Source organism: Pollachius pollachius (genome assembly GCF_949987615.1).
Source record: "Pollachius pollachius genome assembly, chromosome: 10".
Classification (NCBI taxonomy): Eukaryota; Metazoa; Chordata; class Actinopteri; order Gadiformes; family Gadidae; genus Pollachius; species Pollachius pollachius.
The window spans coordinates 2,725,133-2,747,106 of NC_136943.1; the positions used below are offsets into that span (position 1 = coordinate 2,725,133).

At 46.1% G+C, this 21,974-nt stretch overlaps 2 protein-coding genes across 2 annotated transcripts in view; one reads left to right on the forward strand and one right to left on the reverse strand.

Moving 5' to 3' along the window:
- Positions 1–14,690, forward strand: part of pcgf1 (polycomb group ring finger 1) — a 15,733-nt gene extending 1,043 nt beyond the window's left edge. The window contains exons 2-9 of the mRNA XM_079745519.1: positions 7,709–7,814; positions 9,697–9,849; positions 10,179–10,250; positions 12,536–12,641; positions 13,069–13,111; positions 13,691–13,777; positions 14,031–14,111; positions 14,620–14,690. Of these exons, the coding sequence (XP_079601645.1) occupies positions 7,709–7,814; positions 9,697–9,849; positions 10,179–10,250; positions 12,536–12,641; positions 13,069–13,111; positions 13,691–13,777; positions 14,031–14,111; positions 14,620–14,667 (696 nt within the window). The 3' untranslated portion in view covers positions 14,668–14,690. The remainder of the gene's footprint in view (positions 1–7,708; positions 7,815–9,696; positions 9,850–10,178; positions 10,251–12,535; positions 12,642–13,068; positions 13,112–13,690; positions 13,778–14,030; positions 14,112–14,619) is intronic.
- A 3,825-nt stretch (positions 14,691–18,515) lies between these two features.
- On the reverse strand, positions 18,516–20,081 carry lbx2 (ladybird homeobox 2; the record flags this gene model as incomplete). The annotated part of the gene is made up of 2 exons (XM_079744281.1): positions 18,516–18,982; positions 19,733–20,081. The coding sequence occupies 2 exons, from the start codon at positions 20,079–20,081 to the stop codon at positions 18,516–18,518; spliced, it is 816 nt and encodes a 271-aa protein (XP_079600407.1).
- Positions 20,082–21,974: the final 1,893 nt, after the last annotated feature.

Consider the following 21,974-nt stretch of genomic DNA (forward strand, 5'->3'; position numbering starts at 1 on the left):
TGGTTCCGTGTTGCGCTGTTGACGGACTAGAACCGTATCGCAGCACGTTGTTGCTTCAGGTTAAAGAGTTGTGTTGTTGGTTCAGGCTAGAGTTGTGTTGTTGGTTCAGGTTAGAGAGTTGTGTTGTTGGTCCAGGTTAGAGAGTTGTGTTGTTGGTTCAGGTTAAAGAGTTGTGGTGTTGGTTCAGGTTAAAGAGTTGTGGTGTTGGTTCAGGTTAGAGTTGTGTTGTTGGTTCAGGTTAGAGTTGTGTTGTTGGTTCAGGTTAGAGTTGTGTTGTTGGTTCAGGTTAGAGTTCTGTTGTTTCATGTTAGAGAGTTGTGTTGTTGGTTCGGGTTGGAGAGCTGTGTTGTTGGTTCAGGTTAGAGAGTTGTGTTGTTGGTTCAGGTTAGAGTTCTGTTGTTTCATGTTAGAGAGTTGTGTTGTTGGTTCGGGTTGGAGAGCTGTGTTGTTGGTTCAGGTTAGAGAGTTGTGTTGTTGGTTCAGGTTAGAGTTCTGTTGTTTCATGTTAGAGAGTTGTGTTGTTGGTTCGGGTTGGAGAGCTGTGTTGTTGGTTCAGGTTAGAGAGTTGTGTTGTTGGTTCAGGTTAGAGAGTTGTGTTGTTGGTTCAGGTTAGAGTTGTGTTGTTGGTCCAGGTTAGAGAGTTGTGTTGTTGTTTCAGGTTAGAGAGTTGTGTTGTTGGTTCAGGTTAGAGAGTTGTGTTGTTGGTTGAGGTTAGAGAGTTGTGTTGTTGGTTCAGGTTAAAGTTGTGTTGTTGTTTCAGGTTAGAGAGTTGTGTTGTTGGTTCAGGTTAGAGAGTTGTGTTGTTGGTTGAGGTTAGAGAGTTGTGTTGTTGGTTCAGGTTAGAGAGTTGTGTTGTTGGTTCAGGTTAGAGTTGTGTTGTTGTTTCATGTTAGAGAGTTGTGTTGTTGGTTCAGGTTAGAGTTGTGTTGTTGGTTCAGGTTAGAGTTGTGTTGTTGGTTCAGGTTAGAGAGTTGTGTTGTTGGTTCAGGTTAGAGAGTTGTGTTGTTGGTTCAGGTTAGAGAGTTGTGTTGTTGGTCCAGGTTAGAGAGTTGAGTTGTTTCAGGTTAGAGAGTTGAGTTGTTTCAGGTTAGAGTTGTGTTGTTGGTTCAGGTTAGAGAGTTGTGTTGTTGGTCCAGGTTAGAGTTGTGTTGTTGGTTCAGGTTAGGAAGTTGTGTTGTTGGTTCAGGTTAGAGAGTTGTGTTGTTGGTTCAGGTTAGAGAGTTGCGGTGTTGGTTCAGGTTAGAGAGTTGTGTTGTTGGTTCAGGTTAGAGTTGTGTTGTTGGTTCAGGTTTGAGAGTTGTGTTGTTGGTTCAGGTTAGAGAGTTGTGTTGTTCTTTCAGGTTAGAGAGTTGTGTTGCTGGTCCAGGTTAGAGTTCAGGTTAGAGTTGTGTTGTTGGTTCAGGTTAGAGTTGTGTTGTTGGTTCAGGTTAGAGTTTTGTTGTTGGTCGAGGTTAGAGTTGTGTTGTTGGTTCAGGTTAGAGTTGTGTTGTTGGTTCAGGTTAGAGAGTTGTGTTGTTGGTTCAGGTTAGAGATGTGTTGTTGGTCCAGGTCAGACAGTTGTGTTGTTTCAGGTTAGAGTTGTGTTGTTGGTCCAGGTTAGAGTTGTGTTGTTGGTTCAAGTTAGAGTTGTGTTGTTGGTTCAGGTTAGTGTTGTGTTGTTGGTCCAGGTTAGAGTTCAGGTTAGAGTTGTGTTGTTGGTTCAGGTTAGAGTTGTGTTGTTCGTTCAGGTTAGAGTTGTGTTGTTGGTTCAGGTTAGAGTTGTGTTGTTGGTTCAGGTTAGAGTTGTGTTGTTGGTTCAGGTTAGAGTTGTGTTGTTGGTTCAGGTTGGAGTTGTGTTGTTTCAGGTTAGAGAGTTGTGTTGTTGGTCCAGGTTAGAGTTGTGTTGTTGGTTCAGGATAGAGTTGTGGTGTTGTTTCATGTTAGAGAGTTGTGTTGTTGTTTCATGTTAGAGAGTTGTGTTGTTGGTTCAGGTTAGAGAGTTGTGTTGTTGGTCCAGGTTAGAGAGTTGTGTTGTTGGTTCAGGTTAGAGAGTTGTGTTGTTGGTTCAGGTTAGAGTTGTGTTGTTGGTTCAGGTTAGAGTTGTGTTGTTGGTTCAGGTTAGAGTTGTGTTGTTGGTCCAGGTTAGAGTTGTGTTGTTGGTACAGGTTAGAGTTGTGTTGTTGGTTCAGGTTAGAGTTGTGTTGTTGGTTCAGGTTAGAGTTGCGTTGTTGGTTCAGGTTAGAGAGTTGTGGTGTTGGTCCAGGTTAGAGAGTTGTGTTGTTGGTTCAGGTTTGAGTTGTGTTGTTGGTTCAGGTTAGAGTTGTGTTTTTTCAGGTTAGAGAGTTTTTGTTGGTCCAGGTTAGAGAGGTGTTGTTGGTCCAGGTTAGAGTTGTGTTGTTGGTTCAGGTTAGAGTTGTGTTGTTGGTCCAGGTTAGAGAGTTGTGTTGTTGTTTCAGGTTAGAGAGTTGTGTTGTTGGTTCAGGTTAGATTTGTGTTGTTGTTTCAGGTTAGAGTTGTGTTGTTGGTCCAGGTTAGAGTTTTGTTGTTGGTTCAGATTAGAGTTGTGTTGTTTGTTCAGGTTAGAGTTGCGTTGTTGGTTCAGGTTAGAGTTGTGTTGTTGGTTCAGGTTAGAGTTGCGTTGTTGGTTCAGGTTAGAGTTGTGTTGTTGTTTCATGTAAGAGCGTTGTGTTGTTGGTTCAGGTTAGAGAGTTGTGTTGTTGGTCCAGGTTAGAGAGTTGTGTTGTTGGTCCAGGTTAGAGTTCAGGTTATAGTTGTGTTGTTGGTTCAGGTTAGAGTTGTGTTGTTGGTTCAGGTTAGAGTTTTGTTTTTGGTCGAGGTTAGAGTTGTGTTGTTGGTTCAGGTTAGAGTTGTGTTGTTGGTTCAGGTTAGAGAGTTGTGTTGTTGGTTCAGGTTAGAGATGTGTTGTTGGTCCAGGTCAGACAGTTGTGTTGTTTCAGGTTAGAGTTGTGTTGTTGGTCCAGGTTAGAGTTGTGTTGTTGGTTCAAGTTAGAGTTGTGTTGTTGGTTCAGGTTAGTGTTGTGTTGTTGGTCCAGGTTAGAGTTCAGGTTAGAGTTGTGTTGTTGGTTCAGGTTAGAGTTGTGTTGTTGGTTCAGGTTAGAGTTGTGTTGTTGGTTCAGGTTGGAGTTGTGTTGTTTCAGGTTAGAGAGTTGTGTTGTTGGTCCAGGTTAGAGTTGTGTTGTTGGTTCAGGATAGAGTTGTGGTGTTGTTTCATGTTAGAGAGTTGTGTTGTTGTTTCATGTTAGAGAGTTGTGTTGTTGGTTCAGGTTAGAGAGTTGTGTTGTTGGTCCAGGTTAGAGAGTTGTGTTGTTGGTTCAGGTTAGAGAGTTGTGTTGTTGGTTCAGGTTAGAGTTGTGTTGTTGGTTCAGGTTAGAGTTGTGTTGTTGGTTCAGATTAGAGTTGTGTTGTTGGTCCAGGTTAGAGTTGTGTTGTTGGTACAGGTTAGAGTTGTGTTGTTGGTTCAGGTTAGAGTTGTGTTGTTGGTTCAGGTTAGAGTTGCGTTGTTGGTTCAGGTTAGAGAGTTGTGGTGTTGGTCCAGGTTAGAGAGTTGTGTTGTTGGTTCAGGTTTGAGTTGTGTTGTTGGTTCAGGTTAGAGTTGTGTTTTTTCAGGTTAGAGTTTTTGTTGGTCCAGGTTAGAGAGGTGTTGTTGGTCCAGGTTAGAGTTGTGTTGTTGGTTCAGGTTAGAGTTGTGTTGTTGGTCCAGGTTAGAGAGTTGTGTTGTTGTTTCAGGTTAGAGAGTTGTGTTGTTGTTTCAGGTTAGATATGTGTTGTTGTTTCAGGTTAGAGTTGTGTTGTTGGTCCAGGTTAGAGTTTTTTTGTTGGTTCAGATTAGAGTTGTGTTGTTTGTTCAGGTTAGAGTTGCGTTGTTGGTTCAGGTTAGAGTTGTGTTGTTGGTTCAGGTTAGAGTTGCGTTGTTGGTTCAGGTTAGAGTTGTGTTGTTGTTTCATGTAAGAGCGTTGTGTTGTTGGTTCAGGTTAGAGAGTTGTGTTGTTGGTCCAGGTTAGAGAGTTGTGTTGTTGGTCCAGGTTAGAGTTCAGGTTAGAGTTGTGTTGTTGGTTCAGGTTATAGAGTTGTGTTGTTGGTTCAGGTTATAGAGTTGTGTTGTTGGTTCACGTTAGAGAGTTATTGTTGGTTCAGGTTAGAGAGTTATTGTTGGTTCAGGTTAGAGTTGTGTTGTTGGTTCAGGTTGGAGTTGCGTTGTCGGTTCAGGTTAGAGAGTTGTGGTGTTGGTCCAGGTTAGAGAGTTGTGTTGTTGGTTCAGGTTAGAGTTGTGTTGTTGGTTCAGGTTAGAGTTGTGTTGTTTCAGGTTAGAGAGTTGTGTTGTTGGTCCAGGTTAGAGAGTTGTGTTGTTGGTCCAGGTTAGAGTTGTGTTGTTGGTTCAGGTTAGAGTTGTGTTGTTTCAGGTTAGAGAGTTGTGTTGTTGGTCCAGGTTAGAGTTGTGTTGTTGGTTCAGGTTAAAGTTGTGTTGTTGTTTCATGTTAGAGAGTTGTGTTGTTGGTTCAGGTTAGAGAGTTGTGTTGTTGGTCCAGGTTAGAGAGTTGTGTTGTTGGTTCAGGTTAGAGAGTTGTGTTGTTGGTTCAGGTTAGAGTGTTGTGTTGTTGGTCCAGGTTAGAGTTCAGGTTAGAGTTGTGTTGTTGGTTCAGGTTAGAGAGTTGTGTTGTTGGTCCAGGTTAGAGTTGTGTTGTTGGTTCAGGTTAGAGTTGTGTTGTTGGTTCAGGTTAGAGAGTTGTGTTGTTGGTTCAGGTCAGAGAGTTGTGTTGTTGGTTCAGGTTAGAGAGTTGTGTTGTTGGTTCAGGTTAGAGTTGTGTTGTTGGTCCAGGTTAGAGCTGTGTTGTTGGTTCAGGTTAGAGTTGTGTTGTTGGTTCAGGTTAGAGTTGTGTTGTTAGTTCAGGTTAGAGTTGCGTTGTTGGTCCAGGTTAGAGAGTTGTGTTGTTGGTTCAGGTTAGAGAGTTGTGTTGTTGGTTCAGGTTAGAGAGTTGTGTTGTTGGTCCAGGTTAGAGTGTTGTGTTGTTGGTTCAGGTTAGAGTTGTGTTGTTGGTCCAGGTTAGAGAGTTGTGTTCTTGTTTCAGGTTAGAGAGTTGTGTTCTTGTTTCAGGTTAGAGAGTTGTGTTGTTGGTCCAGGTTAGAGTTGTGTTGTTGGTTCAGGTTAGAGTTGTGTTGTTGGTTCAGGTTAGAGTTGTGTTGTTTTTTCAGGTTAGAGAGTTGTGTTGTTGGTCCAGGTTAGAGTTGTGTTGTTGGTTCAGGTTAGAGTTGTGTTGTTGGTTCAGGTTAGAGTTGTGTTGTTGGTTCAGGTTAGAGTTGTGTTGTTGGTTCAGGTTAGAGTTGTGTTGTTGGTTCGGGTTAGAGTTGTGTTGTTGGTTCAGGTTAGAGAGTTGTGTTGTTGGTCCAGGTTGGAGTTGTGTTGTTGGTTCAGGTTAGAGTTGTGTTGTTGGTCCAGGTCAGAGAGTTGTGTTGTTTCAGGTTAGAGTTGTGTTGTTGGTCCACGTTAGAGTTGTGTTGTTGGTTCAGGTTAGAGAGTTGTGTTGTTGGTTCAGGTTAGAGAGTTGTGTTATTGGTCCAGGTTAGAGAGTTGTGTTGTTGGTTCAGGTTAGAGAGTTGTGTTGTTGGTCCAGGTTAGAGTGTTGTGTTGTTGGGCCAGGTTGGAGTTGTGTTGTTTCCTATGCTCGCTGATGAACGTGAGCCGGTTAATTCTCCCTAACCCGGTTTGAGTTAGTGCAAGTTAACCACCAGTGCACGTTTACCTCTTCATGATGTAAACACAGAGACAGATTCTTCACATTAAAGTTGATCAGTTCCTCAATGTTTGAGTCTGAGGATGTTTCAGACTTTGGACCTCAACTCGAGAGGGGGAGTGGGCTGATGAGGACGAAGAGAGCTGTGACTGATGAGCCTTCGTCTCCAGTATCATGACCTTGTGGAACGGGGGCCTCTGGCCGGCCCTTATCGTAGAATAATGACCGCTTATCGTCAGAAGTGTCTGATAAGAACGAAACACAGGAATCGCCACGTAAAGCGGTCGTGTAAAATATTTCAAACCGTCCGGGCAGAATGACCTGAAGCAAAGATCACCTGAGATCAAAGTGAATAAGATGTGACTCGCCTCTCTGGACTCTCTGGATATAGATATAGGTAGATAGACAACACATGCAGATATAGCTCCAGAAGGTGAACGTGTGTATGTGTTCTTGTGTGTACGCGGTTCGCTGTGATTGGTCACGGGACGCGGTGTGGAACTTTCTGCCGGTTACGGCGTCGGAACTCATAGGATGAGGAATGAGGGTCGTCTCCGTGTTTGTGACTCGCGGCGGCGTCTGAAACATCCAACCGCCGCGAACAATGGGTTATAAGGACCGGAACGGGTCCGGGGTCAGGACCCAGACCGGCCTCTTGGCTCTAGCCCCGCCGTTCCGGGTCTAGAGGGTTGACCGGTGTTTACCCACCTCTGAACAGCACCTCTGAAAATGTTCTGCGAGCAGAGTGGAACCTCGCAGCGTTCCATCTGAGAACAACGGGGGTCTGGAGCACAGTTGACCTGGGGCCGTAGTACAGAAACTTCCTATCTTAAGTCCTAAGTTAAGATACAAGAAGTGTAAGATAGGATTTTTTCTCAATTTGGTATTGCAGAAACATATCCTATCTTAATTTAGGGATCCTATTTTATCTCAGGTTAAGATATCCTAAGTAGGCGATCTAGCATTGACATTCAGCTTTTATGTCTGTTACCTAGCAACAGATGTGTGCATCCAATATTTTTTAACTATCCGCCGACGCAACGGAGACGGCAAGCGCTGTGATTTGTCCTCAAAATCATTTCCGGAATCACTTCCCCGGTTTGATTTTGCACCTTATTTACTTTGTACATTGTTTACTTTGCACATTAAGAACCAATAAAACACCAAATAAGTTTTGAAAAGCTTTGGAAGTTGTTTAAATCACTATTTACATGGTTTGTACTCAACATATAAGATCGATCGGGCGGCGAATTGCGTTGCGTATCCGACATCCCGACAGGGAACTTTGAATGCTCGAGGGGTCTCCGTAGTTACGGAGTCGGATTACGGATTAAGCCTTTCAACAAACATATTTCGTCGATCACCATTAGGCCTACATCTACAAGTTTGCTGCGCTACATGCACTAAAAGAGCTTCCATCTCGCTAATTTGTAGTAAGGAGAGCTGATGGGTCGTCCTAAAGTTAGGAGAATTTATTTGGGATTTTGATAGTTTAGGATATTTCTGTAATACACATTTCCTATCTGGAGTTAAGATAAGAACCCTGACTTTAGGATCGGCCGTTCTGTAATGACTTTTGTCCCACATCCGATCCTAACCCTTGTTACCATAGTTACCAAACAGAGAAGAAAGGACTTTCGATTTAGGAAGTTTCTGTAATACGGCCCCTGAACCCTAACCTGGACAGAGCCATCAGACCACACGGCTCACATACCTGTAACCGGCAGCGGGAGAGGGTTCCATTAGAGAGATATTAAACAAATAAAGGTGCTTCTGAATCCCGGAGCGACGCACAGCTCATCAACGTCTTCTCACTACTGAGCTGACACCCGAAGGGAGGAGGGGGTCTTCTGATGGGCTATGGGGGGTCTTCCCCGTGCTGTAGGCTGACCCTGGTCTGATGAGCCGGTGTTCCCCTCACTTAACCTGGTGTGTGTGTGTGTGTGTGTGTGTGTGTGTGTGTGTGTCTCTCCCCTCAGGAGGAGGTGAAGCTGAAGATCAAGGAGTTGAATGAGCACATTGTGTGCTACCTCTGCGCGGGCTACTTCATCGACGCCACCACCATCACGGAATGTCTGCACACCTGTGAGTGACCCCTCCCTTCACCCCCGGGGGCCGGGCAGAGAGCGCTGGGGGCCTGTTATCCCCGTGGTTATCACTAGGGTTGGCTATCGTTTGGGTTTTGTCTGATGCCGGTGCCTTCTCTGTACTTTTTAGACGGTTCCGGTGCTAAAACGGTTCTCGGGCCGGTGCAAAAAACGAAACCGCATACACGACTTGTTATGAGTTTCTCATTAAGCAGAAAGTCAGCGGACACTGAGTTGACGTTTAGGACATAGCACACGTTGTCACACACGCTGTTGAATGGCAACGGTGTTTGCTAGCCTACTTGATATGCAAGATTTACGGTTGGCATTAAATTACTCAACTTACACAAAGAGGAAAGGCTGCTGTGAGCGCTGTGACTGAACATAAAAAAATAAAGAATAAAAATAATATTAATTACTCGCTGAAAGCAGGCAGGCACGCAGCTATGCTGCTCGCGTTTACACTTGCGTGCATGGCACAACATTACTGCCAAAGTCGTATTAGGTAATATAACGCAGGTGCGCAAGGCAGCCACAGGAGACGCCAACATTGTTTTGAACCGCTCGGTACCGCGCCGTATTAATTCATACGTTTTGAAAAGAAAAAGTATTTGAAGCGAATAAGCAACTCTGTTTTTGATTTGTTTATTTGGTTTTGAACAGATAGTTTTGGATGCATGCATCGGCTTTGAGATTGTTTGTTTTTTACTTTGAAATCACATACGCTCGACACACACACACACACACCCGTTCATTCATTCATGCACGCACCCACTACAACCTGCCGATCTTCAATCAAAACAACATCAAGTGAGTGATGCCGCAGCGCGTTGACAAGTCCATCTCGAGGCGCCCATAGGCTATGGTTTATACGTTTGAAAGCCGTGACACACTCTTTTACCAGTTGGCCTGAAATATCACGCCTCGCAGTCATGGACCTATAAAGAAAGTCGCAGTTGTTCCACCATGCGTGTTTAGCGCAACATTGTAAAGGGTCCCGTCGAACCAGTGTCGCGCAGCGTTCCGAACATTGTGTAATCAAATACAACGGTATGGTGGTATATAAATAAATCATATCCTAACAAAAATACCCACCGTTACTCGGTGTGAACCCGTATACCGCCCAGCACTACCGCAAGTTGACGCCGCAACACCATGGGGGCGGGGCAGGGGGCGTTAAAAAAAGTCAGGAACCGTTATGAGGAACCGAAATGTGCGTTCCTATTCGATCTCGGTACAACCGTTTACGTCGGAACCGGTTCCCTACTGGAACCGAGTTTCGGTGCTCAACCCTAGTTATGACACAACTCTGTGATACTTTTCTTTGTGATTTTGTGGTAGGATGTTCAATAACATCTCAAATATAGACCCCCCCATTTCTATTCAACCTTTTTTATTTTTTTAAACATCTAATGAATACATTCTTTATGTATTTTGGGCGAGCTATGAAGGGTGATAAACATTTTTTGAACAAAGTCTCGCATGCTACACTGAGTAACCGAAAGGTTGCTAGTTCGATCCCCGGCTCCCCCGAGTCTATAGATGTCCCTGAGCAAGGCACCTCACCCTGACTGCCCCCGACGAGCTGGCTGTCGCCCTGTGTGGTTGACACCGCCGTCGGTGTGTGAATGTGTGCATGAATGGGTGAATGTTAGGTAGTATTGTCAAGTGCTTTGAGTGGCCACTCGTTTGAAGAGCGCTGGATAAATGCAGTCCATTTACCGTTAAACAGCAGCTCTGCTTTGTTGGTTTTGTGATTAGATTTTCAGTCAGCCCATGCAGTGCTCTCTGGACCAGTGGGTGGGCTGACTGAACCTCCACTGTGTTGTGATTGGTTGCTGAGTCAGCCCGTTCATGACTGAACCTCCTCTCTGTTGCAGTCTGTAAGTCGTGCATCGTGAAGTACCTCCAGACCAGTAAGTACTGCCCCATGTGCAACATCAAGATCCACGAGACGCAGCCACTGCTCAACCTGAAGCTGGACCGCGTCATGCAGGACATCGTCTTCAAGCTGGTCCCCGGCCTGCAGGAGAGTGAGTCCCACCCCCTCCACCACCGACTGCGTTCATACGGCGCCTTTTAACCAGTGCCGACTCAAAGCTTCCCAATACTACCTCACATTCACCCCTTACAAAGCCAACCTGTTGTGGCATCACAAGTGGGAGTGCACCCCCCCCAAATGGTGCGTCCCACCGGGAAGGCTGGCGGTATCATTCGGCCATCATAGCTGCGTGGACAGGCGGGGCCACTTGTGATGTCACAAACAGGTTGGCTTTGAAAGGGCTCGTCACATCGCGTGAATGGGTGTTTTGGACGGCTGGTGGACGTGCTCTGAGGCTAACATTAGCCCCCCCCCCCCCAGGTGAGGACCAGAGGATCAAGGAGTTCTACCAGTCCAGAGGTCTTGAGCGCGTGGTCCAGCCCAGCGGAGACGGTAGGCTAAACATGATTTGTGTTGTTGTTTTGGAAGGCAGCGGTGCTGTGTTGGTTATTCACCAGTTCAGATGCAGCTCCGATCTGAACTTCAGTATTTAGTGTTTACCACTAGGGTTGAGCACCGAAACTCGGTTCCAGTAGGGAACCGGTTCCGACGTAAACGGTAGTACCGAGATCGAATAGGAACGCACATTTCGGTGCCTCATAACGGTGCCTGACTTTTTTTTAAAGCCCCCTGCCCCGCCCCCACGGTGTTGCGGCGTCAACTTGCGGTAGTGCTGGGCGGTATACCGGTTCACACCGAATAACGGTGGGTATTTTGTAACAGTGTCGCCGCGTTGGTGACACTGTTTCAGACGGGACCCTTTTCAATGTTGCGCTAAACACGCATGGTGGAACGACTAGGACTGCGACTTTCTTTATAGGTCCATGACTGCGAGGCGTGGTATTTCAGGCCAACTGGTAAGAGTGTGTCACGTCTTTCAAACATATAAACCATAGCCTATGGGCGCCTTGAGACGGACTTGTCAACACGCTGCGGCATCACTCACTTGATGTTGTTTTGATTGAAGATCGGCAGGTTGTAGTTGGTGCGTGTGTTTGTGTGGGTGTGGGTGTGTGTGTGTTGCGAGCGAATGTAATTTCAAAGTAACAAACAAACAAACAAACTCAAAGCCGATGCATGCATCCAAAACTATCTGTTCAAAACCAAATAAACAAATCAAAAACAGAGTCGCATATTCGCTTCAAATACTTTCTTTTCTTTTCAAAACTTGGGAATTAATACAGCGCGATACCGAGCGGTTGTAAACAATAGCTGTGTTCATTCCCTATTCACTCACTCACTATTCCCTATATAGTGTTCATGATATAGTGCACTATATAGGGAACGAACAAACGAGAATTCGGACACTACCCTGAACATTTCTAAACGTCATTTGCGTCAGTAAATGCGCCGGGTATTTATGTGACGCAGACGGATGCGCCCACATCATGTACACCAGTGGTTTTCAAACTGTGAGCCGCGCCTCCCCTGGGGGGCGCCAGAGTTCTTCAGGGGGGGGCGTGACGTGAGAAAAAAATAAACCAGAAAAAGTAACGAAGACGAAGACGCGCTGTGTTAGAAATCGTTCCCTATTCACTCACTCACTATTCCCTATATAGTGTTTATGATATAGTGCACTATATAGGGAACGAACAAACAAGGATTTGGACACTACGCTGAAAATTTCTAAACGGCATTAGCGTCAGTAAGTGCCCCGGGTATTTGTGTGACGCAGACAGATGCGCCCACATCATGTAAACAAAACGGGCACCCACGAGGAAAGCTGGAGGTTGTATTGATGTTGAATTGACGTTGATCAAGGTTTTTTTTATTAATTTTGAATGTTACATTTTCTATGTTAAATCCCAAATAAATTGTTGACATTTCTAAACGAAAGCCGGAGACTCCATCATTAAAGAATTCGTTTTCGCGGTTATTCAGCTTCTTCTTCTCCGGAAAAACACGACCGCATTACATTGTGGTATACGGGAGTAACATGTAGGGAACATCGTCTGTACACTCAAATTTTGGGTGTTTTAAGTGCACTATATAGTGCATGAAATTAACCACTGAGAATTCGAACACCACTACAAAATGACGAGCACCCTGTATAGTGCACTACATCCGTGATAGGGAACGATTTCGAACACAGTTTATGTTGGCTGCCTTGCGCACCTGCGTTATATGACATTGGCAGTAATGTTGCGCCATGCACGCAAGTGTAAACGAGCAGCATAGCTGCGTGCCTGCCTGCTTTCAGCGAGTAATATTATTTGTTATTTTTAATTTTTAAAAATATATTTATCAGTCACAGCACTCACAGCAGCCTTTCCTCTTTGTTTAAGTCGAGTAATTTAATGCCAACCGTAAATCTTGCATATTAAGTAGCCTAGCAAACACCGTTGCCATTCAACTCAGTGTCCGCTGACTTTCTGCTTAATGTGAAACTCATAACAATACATTGTGAATGTATGCAAGTGTGTGCGGTTTCGTTTTTTTAAGTACCGGTTCGAGAACCGTTTTAGCACCGGAACCGATTGAGAAGTACTGAGTAGGCACCGGCATCGGATAAAACCTAAACGATACCCAACCCTATTTACCACACAATGTATTTACAATTATTGCTGAACCTCATGTTATTATCGATGTCTTTTATATTGCTTTCTATTGACGGACCCAAAGTTGAGTGTTTTTAAAGCAGTGTATTTCTGACCCGGTTCTGGTTCTCTTGTGTTCAGACGCGATGCCCGACTCCACAGGACTGCCCTATACCAGTTTTGACCACTCCAAGGCTCACTTCTACCGCTACGACGAGCAGGTGTCCCTCTGCCTGGAGAGACACAGGTAACCTGCCCCCCTAGCTTCAGTACTTAGCATCGTGTAGCGTCTCATCCTAGCTACCTCTGTTGTGCACGGGGAACGGGTTAACCTAGTGATGGTTAGTGCTTGGCACTCGGTTCTATGAACATCCGTACTGAACCGACAGCAATATGTTGTTTCTTTTTCTTCTGACAACTGTACTTTACTGTAAGTCGCTTTGTATAAATGTGTTTGCTAAACGCCCTAAATGTCAATGTACACTTGTGTTTATGCGCTCTATGTTTAGCAGGGAATTGAGTAATGGAGTGCATATTGAACCATGTTTCTTAGTGGGTGTTATCTAATCTAAGTGTTTATTTAACTCGTGTTTAATGTCCTCACTGCGGGACTCAGCAGTCGGAGGCTTGAGTCGACGGTCAGGATGTTAAACGCATTGATCTGTTTCCTGCAGCTCCACACATCCGGGGAAAGACAAGAACAAGCTGACTCTTCAGGTTGGTTCACACAACACAATGTTAACACAACATTTGACTGGAGGTAGTAGAGCTCATGGTCTTACCAGAGGAATATGTGTCCTTTTCTTTTCTTGAAATTAAGTTTTTACATTTTTCCTAAAGCATGGATTGCTTTAAGAACAGGGTGGCTCTTATTTTGAAGTTGACGCAAAGTTTCTGTAATTAGATACTTGGCCACCAGAGGTCACTGTTGACCTATTTTTCTGTAGGAAGTTGAGAATGCCTTGTTCCACGTTATTGAATGATAAAGATTAATTATTTTGCCATCAGAATTTTACAGAGTAAAAAATCATCATTACATACCTATTTCAGGAAGATACTTCTTGAATTACAACAGCGTTTAGATTTATTCCTGTTAGCTGTTGCTTCATTCATTAAAATATGAACTAATCCATATTCAGCTGATAACGATAAGGACCCCAGTAACACCACCCAGTAACACCACCCAGTAACACCACCCAGTAACACCACCCAGTAACACCACCCAGTAACACCACCCAGTAACACCACCCAGTAACCCCACCCAGTAACACCACCTGTCCCGGCTCCTCTCTGCAGCAGAAGTTTGTGCGCTGTTCTGTTCGGGCGGAGGTCAGACACCTCCGAAAGGTCCTCTGCCATCGGCTCAACGTGGAGAAACACCAGGTGAGGGCCGTGGGGGTGGGGCTGTGTCCAGGCCGGGGGGTTGTGTGTCTGTGCGTGTCGGTCTCCATGGTGTGTGTCCGTGGCGTGTAGGCCAACCAGTGTCCGTCTGATTCCTCCCGGTTTGATTTCCCGTTTCAATAAAGTTGAACATGAGAGGGTTCAGATCCGTGACGGAGCTCTCGTGGACTGGCCTGTCCGGTTGCACCTCCTCTTGAGTCAGGTGTTCTGATCTTGACCTCTGACCTCCCCTCAGGTCCAGATGCTCTTCAACAACGAGTCGCTGCCCGATCACATGACCATGAAGCGATTATGGCTCTCCCATTGGTTCGGCAAGGTACTGTCTGACCCCGACCTGCTCCTTAATGACCTGTCTCTGTACTGTCTAACCCCTACCTGCTCCTTAATGACCTGTCTCTGTACTGTCTAACCCCCACCTGCTCCCTAATGACCTGTCTCTCTACCGTCTAACCCCTACCTGCTCCTTAATGACCTGTCTCTGTACTGTCAAACCCCTACCTGCTCCTTAATGACCTGTCTCTGTACTGTCAAACCCCTACCTGCTCCTTAATGACCTGTCTCTCTACCGTCTAACCCCTAACTGCTCCTTAATGACCTCTCTCTGTACTGTCTAACCCCCACCTGCTCCTTAATGACCTGTCTCTCTACCGTCTAACCACTACCTGCTCCTGAATGACCTGTCTCTCTACCGTCTAACCACTACCTGCTCCTGAATGACCTGTCTCTCTACCGTCTAACCACTACCTGCTCCTGAATGACCTGTCTCTCTACCGTCTAACCACTACCTGCTCCTGAATGACCTGTCTCTCTACCGTCTAACCCAGGCCCAGCCTCTGGTGCTGCACTACACGGTGAAGGAGAAGAGGAGATAGGGGAACCACCTCCACACCAGCTGTATATATTTTGTATGATAAATATTCTATTTTAATAGTGTTTGTGTACATATACTTATTTTCCTTGTTTTGTATTTTTGAAAATAAATTTCAGATGAAAGGGTTGAGTTTCTGGTTGGGTTCTGTGGGTCTCTGAGGACAGGGTGTGTGTGTGTGTGTGTGTGCGCGTGTGCGTGTGCGTGTGCGAGCAAGTTAATGGTTTACACTAATCTCGACTATTGACTTGGTAGGTTGTGGGTACGATTCTGAAGTAGAGCTAGCTGTTGGCCCCCTTCAACATGATGACCCCTGACCTCAAGCTGCTTATTTATAACATGAGTTCACTGTTCAGAACTGACCGAAGGCCTCTACTAATATTGGTAAATATTGCTAGCTGAACAAATGCAGTTTTTAAATGTGTTTAGTTGGTCCCTGTTTGTAAAATCTGAGGCATTTGCTTTCTATTTTCTGTATAGAATTTCTCTAATTATTTTTATAGTTTTTAGAGTTTTATAAAAACATCCTGACAGGACAGTCTACTATGGCACTGAGCTGCAGTTATACGGATCACAACGTAAACATAAACGTGCTTTGTTTGTCCACAGTTTCATCTATTAAATACACTCACTTAATATATACATTTATATATACTTTTTAATTACACTGGAGCCGTTAAATGTGTATTTTCGCTCACCCATTATACTCCAGAGGCCCCCGCAGTACCTCTAATTGGCCGCTAGAGGTCGCTGCTGGTTCACTGGCCGATCAGACTACCGACCTCAGACAGCAGAGGGACCAGGGCTCTACCGACCTCAGAACAGGACTCTACTGACCAGGACTCTACCGACCTCAGACCAGGACTCTACTGACCTCAGACAGCAGAGGGACCAGGGCTCTACCGACCTCAGAACAGGACTCTACTGACCAGAACTCTACCGACCTCAGACCAGGTCTCTACTGACCTGGACTCTACTGACCTCAGACCAGGACTCTACTGGGACCAGGTCTCTACTGGGACCTGGACTCTACTGCGTCAATGTGCTCAGATATGGAAGCTGCGTTATCTTGAAGTGAACCTCTGATTGGTTCAGGAACTCTTCATGTAAAACGACGTTATGTTGATCCAAATACCATACAGTGTTCTACACTATATATTATATACTATGTATTATACCTGGCCTATTTACGATATTGAGTTTATTTAATCAATTTGAACTTGAGCATCGAACGACGACAGAACACTCGAGCGTGAGCTGGGCGTGTGTGTGTGTTTGTGTGTGTGTGTGTGTGTGTGTGTGTGTGGGGGGGGGGGGTCTTCATTCAGTAACTGAGGCAGTGAATTACTATCCTAAAATATCTCTTCTTTCTGTGTAATTAGTATTCACTTCAATAACCGATAATCCTGATCCAGGTTACACCGAACAAGGTTACAACCGAATTACAGGAAATTAAATTCATCGAATTGAAAGAAAGATTCAGGCCAAATGATTCCGTTAAAGGAACCTCAGCCTTCCTCCTCGAGTGGCCGGATAAGGGCTGAGATTAACTACAATATTAATTAATTCAGAAACACGGAGGTGATGGGTAATTAGTAGATCATCGATAAATATACATCGGTTTGTTTTAATCTGGGAGTTATAAGGATATTTTGAAGCTTCTCAAATAAAGTTGTAAATCCTCAATTGGGCTAAAATGATTGGTTTAACAATTTGACGCATAAACCATTTATGGGTGACCCATGATATACATATTTTAGATTAGAAATACTAAAATATTCCGGAAATCTGCTGTTAAAATTGTTATTGCTGTTATTTGTTCTTATATTTTTACAATTGTGTTTTTAATTATATTAAATAAACTAGGGTTAGTTAATTTAATAGTTATACTGCAAAGTCAGACTTCCATTTAAATCCTATTTATTCAGAATAAAACATTCCTAGTTTATTTATTAAAAAAATAAAACCTTCCTAGTTTATTTAAAATAAAACCTTCCTAGTTTATTTATTTAGAATGAAACATTCCTAGTTAATTTATTTTAAATAATACAATACCAGTTTATTTATTTATTCTAGATTATATAGAAAAAAATATTTAATGACCCGATAAATTGTAAATAGATAGTATGACCCCAAAAACTTAAAACGATTAAGAGGCTGGCCTATATATTTAGAATATTTTATTAATATTAGGAAGTAATTAATAAATTAAGCGTTGTTTCGAAGCGTTGGGCCTGAACGAAATGTACATGAAGCCGCTCATCTGACTTGACATACGGTAGATGTTCATCTGAACGGACCTCACGTCAGATGTTCCTCTGAACGGACCTGGGGTCAGATGTTCCTCTGAACGGACCTGGGGTCAGGTGTTGCTCTGAACGGACCTGGGGTCAGATGGTCAGATGTTCCTCTGAACGGACCTCAGGTCAGATGTTCCTCTGAACGGACCTGGGGTCAGATGGTCAGATGTTCCAGATGCTGTGGTATGCAGCCTGAGTCACTCGAGCCTCTCTTCACTGCTCTCTTCAGCGTTGCTCATCCACTTATTCACACTCAGCCATAAAAGCCCTACTTGACTTTTCAACCTCATTCCGAGCGAGTGGCTCCATTGTGAGGCCCCGGGTTCGGCTGAGGGCCCTTCAGCCCCGGGACAAGAGAAGCAAATGTCCGGCGAGGGCCCCTGGCCAACAGGCGGGCCCCTACTCCCACCTCCAGGCCCCCCATTGTGTCTTATTCATTAGCAGCCATTTGCTATTCATGGGTGACTTTCTAGAGAGTGGCAGATGCGTGCCGTATTGCTCACGGCTGGCTGCGACCTGTTTATGTTCAGAGAGCTAATCAATCATGTCGACTAGTTGTGTGTTAAAGACGGTTCCTGAAGCTCCCATATGCCACAGGGGAGGTACCGGCTTTGAACGGCCGGAGCGCGTCTCTGTGATCGGGAGGAGAGAGAGCTGAAGACAGCTGATAAGTGAAGTCACTTCACACACACTCTTCAGACACCCTCTTCACACACACACTCTTCACACACACTCGGCCTAATTGAGACGTAAAACGGTCAAATTACGACCAGCGCTCCCGTTTCCCCCCAGGGCAGGAACTCGTTGGTTCTGGTTTAGTTTATCTGTTTGCTTGTTGTATAAAACACATCTGAAAAGGTGGTGAAATATCATATACCCTTTATTTACATAGATGCTGATTAAATAGAATGTTACAATAAAATTATCGCATAGGATGTTTAATTTATGTACAGAAACCCGGCGTGGAAAGAAAAATTGCGATCTGCTCGTTTTGCATTCGGATATGAATAATAATAATAATAATAATTCTTCCTCTGCAAGATGGGTATCGCTGCATGCATGCAGATGAATGCAACGTGTTGCCGTGGACAACACGGCACATCCACGACCTGCGGGGGGTCTGGGCGCTGAGGACCGCGCCAGGACCTGGACCAGGTCTATGTTCTGGGACCAGGACTCAGAGAGACCCCAGACCCAGAGACCACCCCCCCCCCCCCCCTCTCCCCCCCTTCAGAACCACACCAGGTATCAAACCTCAGGATAGACCCTTATGTCTCCTTGTACCGTCATATTTAAGCCCGTTGAGTCCCGGTGGCACCGGGAATATTCCTCCAACAATTCGGTGAACGTCCGACCGCAGAACCTCAGCCGGTCCGTCGATAAATTAAAGATGGAGAACAAAGAAACGGAACCCAAATAATAAAATCCATAATCCTAGATATATATTCTCCTTCATCAATATCCGTGCAAAAATGTTCGGGAAGAAAAATGCCCCCTTTTTTAGTTTGTTTGTTTGTTGTTGTTGTTGTAAAACTCGCGCTGCCTCAAACTGTCAATCATCCACCTCGATCTCCTCGTCCTCCTCCGAGAACTCGTCCGTGGTGTGGTCTCGCGAGGAGCCGGGGGACCCCGGGAAGGCCCCCCGGTGGGACTCGCTGGGGGAGACACCCCCGGAGCCACCGCCCCGGGGGTCCTGGGGGTCGTCCTCCTCCATGTCCTCCATGGTCACCAGCTTCTGCAGCGCCTGCGGCGGGATCTTCTTCAGCGACTCCACGTCCGCCTTCATCTCCTCCAGGTCGCGCTTCAGCTTGGCGCGCCGGTTCTGGAACCACGTGATGACCTGCGCGTTACTCAGGCCGAGCTGCTGCGCGATCTGGTCCCGGTCCGCCGGGCTCAGGTACTTCTGGTACAGGAAGCGCTTCTCCAGCTCGTAGATCTGGTGGTTGGTGAAGGCCGTGCGCGACTTCCGCCGCTTCTTCGACGTCTGCCGCTGGCCGAACGCGTTCACGTGCTCGCGACCTGTCGGGCGGAAGGGGAAGCGAACAGCGTAGGTCAGACCACCGCGAGGACACAAGTTCATCTCGAAGGCTCTGGAGGACCCGTCGAGACCACCACCACGACCCGGGCTCTGCAGGTCTGGATCAGAGCATCTAACCCGGGCCCAGAGCCTCTATCCCGGGCCCAGAGCTTCTTACCCGAGAACAGAACCTCTAACCCGGACCAAGAGCCTCTAACCCGGGCCTATAGCATCTAACCCGGGCTCAGAACCTCAAGCCCGGCCCGGTCACTCAGGAAACACCGCCGACCCGAGAGGAATCCCCGCTCGGACACTGAGTTACTTTACGCTGAAACACTAGGACGTTCACCCAGCAGGCCTCCTGATTCACAAATAACCCATATTTATATTCATTTATGTCGCTAAAGCTTCTAATATCACCGACAATAGTCGACCAAGTCGAGCATTCAAAATATAAAGTTATAACGCGTTATAATCCACCCGCCAGCAGGCCCTTCGATTACAGGCTATTATAATATATAAATGATAATGTATTTATAATGAATTTATTATATTATAAGCTACATATTATAATATATATATAATATTATATATAATAATATATATATATATATATATATATATATATATATATATATATATATATATATATATATATATATATATATATATATATATATTGTAATATAAACATAATGTATATTATAATGTATCGCGACAGAGATGAATATTGATGGGATGCTGCCTCGTACCTTCGGCCGCCTGGATCACGCTGACCTCCAGGCCTTTGAACGTCTTGCTCGCGAGCTCCTCCAGCGCGCACAGCGGGGACGAGGGCGTCGTGAGGCCGGGCCGGCCCGCGCTCGAGCCGCTCACCTTGTCCAGGGCGCGCGGCGGGCACACGCTGACCGCCGCCCCCGCGGCCACCGCCGCCGCCGCCTTCCTCACGGAGGGTCGGCTCAAGATGTCCTCGATGCTGAAGGGGGTCAGCGGCTTGGAGGAGCAGGCCGGCGGGGGCAGCTGGTCCAGCGGGGCCCGCCGCCGCTCCTCCCCGCCGGCCCGCAGCACGGAGCCCGTCTTCATGTCTCGGCTGGAGGTCATCACGGTGCCCGGTGTACTCCCGGTGTACTCCCGCTGCTGCGCCACGGGGCTAGTTCATCCACGCGCTGGGGTAGGAGTGACCGGCCGCGCGTCGCGTCTCGTGTCCGTCGCGGAAAAACTGGATTTTTACGCCACTTTCGATGCGGAGCAACTTTAAGTCGCGAGAGAGTTTGCAGCCGACATGCTGCTGGAGGAGCTCGAGCTACCGGGCGGGACTCAGTTCGCGCCTCTGCCGACTCCAACACGGAGTTTGAAAACACGACCGGGGGGCGAGACCCGGAGAGGAGCAGATCCGTCGCGAGACGCCGCAGGAGAAACTCCACCGCTAACGAGTTGTTGTTGATTGGGCGAAGTTCAATTAGAGAAGCCGTCCGCCGCGCGCCGAGCCGCCCCTGCGTCTTAAAGGGCCAGGCAAGAGAATTAATTGGCCGCGGGAAAAGGAGGAGTCTCTCTCGCGCGCCCAACACACACACACACACACACACACACACACACACACACACACACACACACACACACACACACACACACACACACACACACACACACACACACACACTGTTGCTGTCTGTGTTGGAGAACATGCCCTCAAATGTTCCTGCATCTGGTTTCTCCTTTCACCTCCTCCTCCCGCCCCCTCCCCCCACCCCCCGCTGGGCTCGAGGAACACCAACCACCGCGGCTCCGGGCGAGGAGACGTTTGGACAAAACGCTCCAATTAGGATCCGTTCCGCGAGACTTTCTCTGGATGCTTCGGTGCGTAATTACGCGAAGTGCTCTTTATTTTTTATTATATTGAATAGGTACATTACGGATTGTGGTTCATAAATAGGCCTGAATATTATTTTTATTTTTTTGAATTTGAGAATATAATTGACCCTTTATTTACTTATTTATTTGATCTATTTCCAACTGATTACAAATAGCCATATTTAATAAAGACAATATTAAATCCTATCACGGGCATTGGTTTTACAAACACGCTTCACGCGTCTTGTTGATTCATGGCTAAATTTCTAAACTAACAATTACAAAATAAAAAAAGCAGGAATTCAAATATTTAAGCAATATTTAAAATAATTGCAAATATTTTAAAATATTTATAAAAACAACCAAAAGCCCGTCATAAAACGGAGATAACGTGTCATTTTCTCTAGTGTTAAACAGAAGCGTCGCGGCAGGACGCGCGGCGGCAGGTTGGTCTGATCCGAGTAACGGAATTATATGAGAGCTGAAGACCCGGACCAGGACCAGGACGAGGATCAGGACCTAGCCCCGGTGGGTCCGGACTCCTCTCACCGGGGGGGGGGGGGGTCGACTGAGGAGTGGGTTCCTCCCACGCGAGGCCCCTGTGAGCCCAGATCTGCAAACTTAAAGGATCGATATTCATAACCGACATTAAACCATAAAATCATCTCTACATTAGCCCAAACAACACTTAACAATAACCGCTGGGGTTCGACCCAACGAAAAACGAAGCACATAGCGCTGGCGGATCTTATTATGCGTCAGAAGATCCGCGAAGACACGAGGAGATGCGTTCCAGCAGAGGGTTTGATCCAACATCCTCCGCGCGCCTCACCGACCATCTGCTGTGAACATGAGATCGATTCCCGTCGCCCGCTGAGCTTCAGGGGGATTATGAAGGGAGGTCTCGCGCTGGGTTTTAATGTGAGGCTCCGTTATGAAAACGCTCCACTGATCCGTCTGGATAACGCGGCCCAGCGCGTGCCAGCGGGACCATGCGGGACAGGCGAGCCGGTGTGAAGCAGCACGAGACTCCAACGGTTAACGCCACCGGCGGGCGCGCGGACACAGACTCTACCAGAACGAGCTCGGAGGAAATGGGCCGAATCTCTGATTACGAGAAGAATGAATGATTAATAAATAATA